This window comes from Bipolaris zeicola, assembly GCF_000523435.1.
Source record: "Bipolaris zeicola 26-R-13 unplaced genomic scaffold scaffold_471, whole genome shotgun sequence".
Lineage (NCBI taxonomy): Eukaryota > Fungi > Ascomycota > Dothideomycetes > Pleosporales > Pleosporaceae > Bipolaris > Bipolaris zeicola.
In genome coordinates this window covers 1-8,066 of record NW_006912520.1, presented here as the reverse complement: position 1 = coordinate 8,066, position 8,066 = coordinate 1, and the positions used below count along the sequence as shown (strand labels likewise).

The window sequence follows — 8,066 nt, the reverse complement described above, 5'->3', positions numbered from 1 at the left end:
GTTGTAATAGTCATGTAATAGTCGTGATTTTGGTGTGGTCTTGGCACCGTGAGCCACTCGCTATACTGAGCCACTCGCTATACAGATACGTTAGTATATTATAGATCATATCGCTTATCTACAAAGGGCTAGAATACGCTATCTCTCTATGTTAAAATCAGTTATACGATATATAAATCTTACAATCCCCCTTATTTGTAACCTTGGTTATGTATAGCTATACACAATTATTGTTGATAATGAAGGTCCTCGCTATATGCCCTTGTGCTTCTCCAACTTGATAAATTGCTTATTTAAATCACGTTTATAGGCCTAGATACACCTACCAAGTGCTGCGGAGAAAAGACAATATATTAGTTAGAGTGCGTAATGATAGTAGTAGGCGCTTAAATTAGCTGCTTGCCGATTCTTTGTATTCGTGGCAAATCAATTCTTGTCCTTCGCTTCATCTTGATGTCATAAGCTTCGACCGTCCTTTGCAGTGACACGAAACTAAGAGCCTTTCACTCGGCTAGACTGTCTTCTTGTGAGGATCAGCCAAGATTCAAGTTGCAGTCATTTAGCATGAAGTGAGCCAGGCACAACTAGGTACAGTGTGATGAGAACAGAGAGTAGAAGGTCATATTGTGTTCGTGAGGATGACGGTTTTATTTGAAATGGCGTCTGCATAGCCTAGGGCCTCACCCCTTAGCCCTCAAGGTTCGGCCCACGCTTCTGGGCATTTGAAAGCAAGATCTGCTGCTGTGCAACGGCGTCCCAGACTGGGTCATAAGGTAGAGATGCGCTCGGCGCTACGGTGGCGGTGCTTGACCGCGCTTTCCTTGTTCCTTCTGAGACAAGGTCAGGACGGGGCATTCAGCAGCGCACTTGGTTACGTGCCGTCGTATTTCCGTCTACTCAACCTTTTTGCCATGCTCGCCTTGACGTCACCCGGCTTAGCTTCGGGCAGCTTCTCTTCCTCAAGCTCACGAATGACTTCATTCTGCACTCTTTCCTGCGTATCCTTGTCAAGTTCCTTCCATATGAAGAGGTCGTTTTTTTGAATCTCGGCCACTTTGAGGTTTATGATACGCTGTTCATGGGCATCAATCAGCGCACATCCAGGGGCACATGGACGCGCGTACATTGTAAGCTTGTTTCTCGCCGGGTCTGAGCTTGTTCTCATAAGGAGTCTCGCTCCCTGTTGAAAGCGGCATCGTATTCGGCGGCTCGAGCGTTGCTGCTAGATACGCGTGGACGGCAACAGCTCAGACCCCGCATGGCTCTGTCGTTGCGTGTTGGTCAAAGCGTGTCACTTTCGTAGTACGGGCCTATCAGCTGCACGTACGTACTACTACGGCTGATTTTGCCGCTACGCCTTTCTGTTGTCGTGTGGCTTGGGCTCTCTAGTAAGCCTTTCCCGCAACTTGCTCCTACTGTATATACTGTTCTTTGAGTTGATGCTGGGTGCGAAACGCCTGCTCGGTGTTGCGCCACGTTGCCGAATAGCAGGTTAAATCGTGTAATCCCAGCACAGGCTGCCCGCACTCAGACCAATTCACAACTTCCTGGGACCGTCTCGCTTGTCGTGCTGCGCTTAGGCCAATTTACGACGCTTCAAGCTAAGCCACCTACTACCTACTAGGTAGTACTGCTTAGCAGTCATTTTAGCGCCATCGCTACGAGCCTGTGGATCCAGCCCCCGTCGGCTACGGGACGGCCCCAACCAAGTGAAGCGGCACACTGAGCACGGTCGAGCTCCATAGCTAGCCACCAGAAGCCCAGAAATAGTTACGCAGTGATTCTTGTATAGTAACACATGCCTATTGTATTCTAAAATAAGCATTTCCATAGCACCCTCATCCATTGCTTGTGCTAAGCTCATTCCCGTTTGGCAACCCCACCAAATAAGACTCAAGAGCGGCCTTTCGCATGTACAGCTCGCATGGCTTACAATCCCACCACCGATTAGCGCGAGACAGATGCTTCAAACGCAATTCACAATCATCATCCTTAAACGTAGCGCCCGTCCCCATCGCTGAATCCAAAGAGCTCACACCGGCTCCAGCAGTAGCGGCGGCGGCTTCCTCCTCTTCCAGACGTATCTGTTCTGCCTCTTCTTCCTCCCGTTGCATTATCTTAGCAGCCTCCTCTTCTTCCCGTTGCATCATCTCGGCAACCTCCTCTTCCTCTTTCTGGCGCTTCGCGTCTTCCTCTTCCTTCAACTTCGCCTCTTTGTCCAACTTGGCCTTCAGCTTCTTCGCCTGTGACTTACTAAGTCCCGCATAACGATCTACCTCCATCTTTGAAGGTTCGGGTTTCAGCTGTGGTTCGGGTACGGATTCAGGCTCCGGTGCTAGTTTTTCCCATCCACAACCCCATGGATCATCCTCTTTGGCAGGTGATGGCTCGTCCACGACTAGCTCTGGCTCTGGTTCTGGCTCCGGTGACAGGTGCTCTTCCTCAAGTACGCCCTTATTCTTTTTCTCCTGGTTCTTTGCGTTCCTGCCAAAGCCGAGTATTCTCCATAGATCGTCGTCTTCTTTCTTCTCAGGCGTTGACTTTTTGTCGGTTGCGGTCTTTCCTTTGCGCAACTTGTCTACTTCCTCACTGTATAGACTAATGATGACTTGAGCCAGTAACCGCACCAACGTAGGGCTTTCAATGTTTCTAAATAATTCTGGTGCCGATAAGATGGGGCGATCGTGTTCGAAGGTCCATCGAACTTTCTTTGACACGAAGTCTCGAAGCCACGCATTTTCGTCAGAAGTCCCGGCAATAGACTCTTCTCGAATAGCGCGCACAGCGTCACGTAAGCAGATTTCCCTGCCTCGTCGCTCCAGCTCAACTTGTGCTAATTCCTGGAGACCAGGCACGCTATACTTCTTAGCAGCTTCTAGTGCAAGCACAGCTGTCTGGAACTCATTTCGAACAAGAGTTTTGTGGTTGTACCCAGCACCCTCGATGTCTTCGTCGTTGAGTGTCTGATAGACACCCGTGTGCAGGAAGTGGATCAAGACGTGACCAATGCTTGCGTCAACATCTACGAGATGAATCTCGTGAGTCCAGGCATCACGAATTGGGATATTCCCCAATCTTTGCAGCAGAACTTCTGGGAGATAGTATATCTGATGGGTAGGACCAAAGTGTAAGGTAACAGATGGACTTGTATATAGGCTAATGTAGTCAACTTTAAAAAGGTGTGCTTGCGTGAATGGAGGAAGCCAGTCTCACCTTGTTTTCAACCGATGATGAACATCTTTGGCTGCTTTCGCGACTTTGGTCTTTTTAGCCATCGAAATTGAAGCAGTTCGAGTGGCACTATTCGTAGGATCTTAGGTAAATCCGGGTGGGGGGATCCTTAGACTGGCGCTCAAGTCAGCGACAAAGAATCGTTATCTTGAATGCGGGATCGTTCTTACGACATTTTATGCTGGGTTCGTGCACGACCATTCGTAAACGACATCCCACCCACGCATTGACGAGTTGTTCATGGAGGATCTCTGCATATGCACCAACACGACACTCTGCATACCAGACCGCTTAGCCGCTTGACCCCGCACCTAGATCTTCAGCCTGATCAGAAATTATGTGCCCAGATCGTAATCGCCGTGATAAGTGCCAGTGAAGAGTCAGCCTTGGTATGGGTAGGGCGCAGTTTGAACTTGTTACACTGCGCGTCAGTTTATGCGTGCACTGCCAAGAAATCAACTCGTAGATGCAGCCACAGCGCGTGATGTGTCACTATACCATTGGTTCCAAAGTCGCACAGGACTTCCACAGGATAATGGCCTTGTTCCGATTCATGTTGTATAAGCTGGACTCAGCAATCATCGGCACCTCCTACGTAGCCTCAATCACAAGCTGCAAATACACCATAGATTTGAACAGGATCCGCAATGAGCCTTTGTGTATTGTGCAACCGCACTTTCGGCAGCATAAAAGCACTCAAACAACATGAAGAGAACTCACCAAAGCATGCGGAAAACTTTGGCTGTAAGCCATGCAATCGCTCCTTTGGTAGCCTAGACGCACTCGGCCAGCACCAAGACAATTCTTCAGCTCACCGAAAACCCAGAAAAGACTCAGCATTGTCTTCCATCACGCCTGCTTTATTGCCCCCCTATGCTCCATTGCCGTTTTCGACATCCTCTAATACCCACTCAACGATACACAACGGTCAGCGCAGTGGTCACGCCGCGGCAAAGAACACTTTCCACACAAACTCGACCTTTGACCTGCCATTCGCAGTACTTCAAAGTCGAATGCAAGCTCTTACTATACCGGATTCACAGACATCTATCGTAGCGCCAAAAGTCGATCAAGCGCACACCAAGACGCTGCAAGAGGAGACAAGGACCTTCTTCACATTTCCCCAATTACATACCAGTGTGGCCGAAGCCGTCGCGCCTTTCATAGTCTCGACATGGTTCAACAATGATCTAGATGCTCACTTCAATAACACGTACATAGCGTGTGTTATGGGAAAGTTTACATGCGACAACAACGCATGCATGAAGAAAAGGTGGAGCAGCAAAGTGGTGGCAACCTGGATTCAAGGATATACACGTAATGGGTACAACGCTATTGTGTTCAATCAACGCTGCGAATATTGCAACTGCCTGGGGAGCTTCAGGTTGGATGAAAAATCGTACATTGATCGGATTGCATACAGACTCAAGAAATGGGCAGGCGTGATCATGGAGCCGCCCCCATTTTCTCCCAAGGAAACACCACCGCATGAAAAGGATCTTTGCGAAGGCTGTAAAGTGGGAAAGTGTCCAAAGACACCGAAATTCGAGTCTTCCTAGAATCATACATCCTTACCCCATAAAGCACTATCTTGGCGTTGCAACTGGCTTGTTGATTGCTTTCTGATTACCATAGTTGATAATCGTATTTACTAGAATATGCTTGTACAGCGGCGGCTTCAGCTATTGCATACCGTCCTGTTGGTGTTTTGAGATCTAATTACCGCCAGCATTCTAAGCACTGCAGCGTGTCAAGCAACTCAAGCTTTATTTCCAGCTGCCGCATGCCTAGCGTGTCACCGAGCTCGCTAATCTTACGCTCACAATAAGCATTTGAGGCTGGTATTGTAAGCAAGTTGATAGCAAAATTAGCAAGCATTGGACTGTAACCGCCAGTGCTTAGGCGGATTATGAGCCATCGGATCGTTCTCTGCGATTGATGGCATGCGTTTTCACCGTTCGTACTCATCGCCAAGATGTTCCTCTACCTGCTCGACAGGAGCATGTAATCATAACTTCAAGAAGGCGGCCGCGACGCTACTGGACCACCAACACGCATGCTCTTTGCTGGGCGCTTCTCATCGCTGTCACTTATCGCACTGCTAGCCACTGTTACTTCTTGAAAGCACTTCCACATCACTATAAAAGCACGATGATTGTTTATAAGTCACGCATCGCGGTAGTGGGGGCCGTCGCGCTGCTTGTTGTGATCATCACGGACTTTCTACAGTGCCTCGAGGTGGTGCTTGATGGAGCGCTGTAGCAGCGTGGGAGGCAGGCGCATCGTCAAACCTTGAACAGTACTGTAGTAGTTCTTGTGAGCTAAGTCGGCGTTAAACATCAGGTAGTCTTCTAACGTTAACGGATCATTATAAATGATATCCTCCAAGCGCTTAAAGGGCGCTTCGAGCTCGTTGAGTAGCCATTCAAGGGTAATCAGAACGTCCTACATTACGCCGTGGCGGCAGTGTTTACCGGGTCCCTTTAACAGCTTAGGGGACTCTGTAAACGACCCTGGAAGCTTTATATACTCTGTAATCGTTGCCCAGTAGTCAGAGTGTAGGCTACCATCACGCAAAAAAAGCTTAGGTTCCTGGAACACGCCACCGCTACCTCTAGCTCGCCTTGAACGGCAAGCAATAGCCTCGTTGTGGCGGCCCTCAGAAAGCTTATGCTCGATGTAGTTATTAAACGGGCCTTGGAGCTCAATAGCGCGTACAAAGGCAGCAAATTAGGAGTTTTAGCGCGTCTTAACTGGCCCAATCAGCTCTCAGAGGACAACAGACTTACCAGGCGATTCAGCTTCGACTCTTGGTGTCTCTGTAACAGCTCGCGTGACTGGGGCGTATAGATGGACGCGATGATATCAAATAATGCATCGATAAGCCCATATCGATGTTACCTTTTCATAAAAGCCTCCTCAACTCTAAGGCTACCACCAGCGTTCTTGTATGTGTCACGGTGTTTTGCCCCACATGATAAGTTGAGCTCCAAGGTTGATTATATAGCAGCAGCAGCGTAGACGCTGCTTAGAATCGTGAAAGTTGTCCATACTAGTCACATGATTGACAGCATTATTATTGTTTTATGCGTTGTCATGCACGAAACAGTCCATTGATGCCTTGTTCACCCCAAAGTTCGTCAGCGTTGTTGCAACAACTGCGCCAATATTATGACCACGATGCTGCCCATGGAGTTCTGACAAGCCTAGAGGAAGGTCTTGCACATCTTTTACTGCGCTCATCAGGTGTACGCAGATGCCAGTGGGTCTATACTTGCCGCTAGTCGACATTCAGTTATCGAAGGAGATATGAATAAAGGATCGCACGCCGCTTAGGTAGTTTCGAACAGCAAATACGTGTGAGTGATACTCAGCAATAATCGAATCGCGAGGAGACTGGTGGTTACGACAAAATACCGCCTCTGCCGACAGATTGGCAGCTCGAATCAACTGAGAAAGAGTAGGCGTTTCGATATGTAACGCGGAGGCTTCAGTTATTGGCATCTATCTAGTCCATTAGCGCGTCTTGAAACTTGCGCTTTGTAAATGAAGATGATGTCTCATTCGCAACCTCCTACGACACCTCAACACCGCTATCGCGCATGAGGGTGACGATTGATGCCTAGTCAGGATCGCGGCTTCGTCGGAGAGGTCCTTGTGCACCAACGCTGTGGCCAGGCACACATTCCGTTAGGTGAGTAGCTTCTGCTGACGTTAACCCAGCGTCGTACTCGCCCCCAAGCTTCTTTCGTATGTGGCAATGGAAACAGAGCCAGTAGTTACGATTTTTAATATAATTACATACTAGCCAGCTATAATTGTATATCCGACTTAGGGCACCTCTAGCGTGCCCTTTCTATAACCTTTCGAGGTATGAGTCCCGTGACTAGTCTAAGCCGTTAAAAAAAGTATCATCAGCCTCATCTACAGACTCATCTACAGCCTCGCTAATTCGCGCGTCAATCAATTAGTTATCGCGATCAAGCTCAGCGTTGTTATCAGTAGACATTATGACTAACACGTTCACAGGTAGATCCTCGTGTTTATCACCATCAACAAATTAGTGGAGGCTTTGATTCGATTACTAGGTTATATTAACACCGAGAGAAACTGGTATGACCCATAAGTAAGCGCGTCTATAGACGGTAGCGTTGGTGTAGAACTAGGATTCGTAGAGTGCTGCGCGATTAAGCTACAACACCGAGGTTTTATAGCACTAGCCGCTTATACCTAGAAACTATGTTATTGGCCTTACAGATAGCCTAGAAAAAGCCTCCGCAACACTATATCTCAATTCAATATGAGTCGATGTAGTCCGTTTAAGAATTTCAAAATGAACTGACTAATGGAATGAGCCTTCTTGGTCCGATACATCATCGTCATCATCATCATCATCATCATCATCATCATCGAAGAGTTCTATACCATTGTCATACCCAAATAGATCTCTTACGGTAGCCTGTTCCCGCTCCCCTTCCATCATCTCGCACATTCGATCAATCGTAAGGATTCGCTTTCTACCGCCCGAGCCCCAAGGTCCTGACTTCTTCTCCTCAGACTACGGGTCGTATTCAGGGGATCGTGCTCGAGTAATGCGATGTTCAATCTCGTCTTTCGCCTTGTAAAGCCACTCAGGCTTTATACGCGCCATATATATCTCACGTAAAGCTGGCATATGTATGACATCGTTTTGACAGTACTCTATTGTCTCGTGTTGCAAATTATTATTATTGTTATTATTATTGTTATTATTCCATTATAGTCCTGTATCAGCCGTTGGCTATGTAGGACTTTGGCCAAAGGCCGTTCTATCTGACTAGTTACAATTTGGTACG

At 47.9% G+C, this 8,066-nt stretch overlaps 6 protein-coding genes across 6 annotated transcripts; 2 read left to right on the top strand and 4 right to left on the bottom strand.

Moving 5' to 3' along the window:
- Positions 1-687: 687 nt before the first annotated feature.
- COCCADRAFT_112598 (uncharacterized protein) lies at positions 688-1,196 on the bottom strand (the record flags this gene model as incomplete). The annotated part of the gene is made up of 3 exons (XM_007720413.1): positions 688-820; positions 876-1,072; positions 1,125-1,196. 3 exons carry the CDS (start codon positions 1,194-1,196, stop codon positions 688-690), a joined length of 402 nt encoding a protein of 133 aa, XP_007718603.1.
- A 642-nt stretch (positions 1,197-1,838) lies between these two features.
- COCCADRAFT_10216 (uncharacterized protein) lies at positions 1,839-3,275 on the bottom strand (the record flags this gene model as incomplete). Its single annotated transcript, XM_007720412.1, has 2 exons — positions 1,839-3,156; positions 3,214-3,275. The coding sequence occupies 2 exons, from the start codon at positions 3,273-3,275 to the stop codon at positions 1,839-1,841; spliced, it is 1,380 nt and encodes a 459-aa protein (XP_007718602.1).
- A 603-nt stretch (positions 3,276-3,878) lies between these two features.
- COCCADRAFT_112585 (uncharacterized protein) lies at positions 3,879-4,790 on the top strand (the record flags this gene model as incomplete). The annotated part of the gene is made up of 1 exon (XM_007720411.1): positions 3,879-4,790. The coding sequence occupies one exon, from the start codon at positions 3,879-3,881 to the stop codon at positions 4,788-4,790; it is 912 nt and encodes a 303-aa protein (XP_007718601.1).
- A 160-nt stretch (positions 4,791-4,950) lies between these two features.
- Positions 4,951-5,112, bottom strand: COCCADRAFT_72055 (uncharacterized protein; the record flags this gene model as incomplete). The annotated part of the gene is made up of 1 exon (XM_007720410.2): positions 4,951-5,112. A coding segment is annotated over one exon (162 nt), but the record flags the coding sequence as incomplete, so codon positions are not given.
- Positions 5,113-6,347: 1,235 nt separating this feature from the next.
- COCCADRAFT_112587 (uncharacterized protein) lies at positions 6,348-6,515 on the top strand (the record flags this gene model as incomplete). The annotated part of the gene is made up of 1 exon (XM_007720409.1): positions 6,348-6,515. One exon carries the CDS (start codon positions 6,348-6,350, stop codon positions 6,513-6,515), a length of 168 nt encoding a protein of 55 aa, XP_007718599.1.
- Positions 6,516-6,552: 37 nt separating this feature from the next.
- COCCADRAFT_62955 (uncharacterized protein) lies at positions 6,553-6,705 on the bottom strand (the record flags this gene model as incomplete). The annotated part of the gene is made up of 1 exon (XM_007720408.1): positions 6,553-6,705. A coding segment is annotated over one exon (153 nt), but the record flags the coding sequence as incomplete, so codon positions are not given.
- Positions 6,706-8,066: the final 1,361 nt, after the last annotated feature.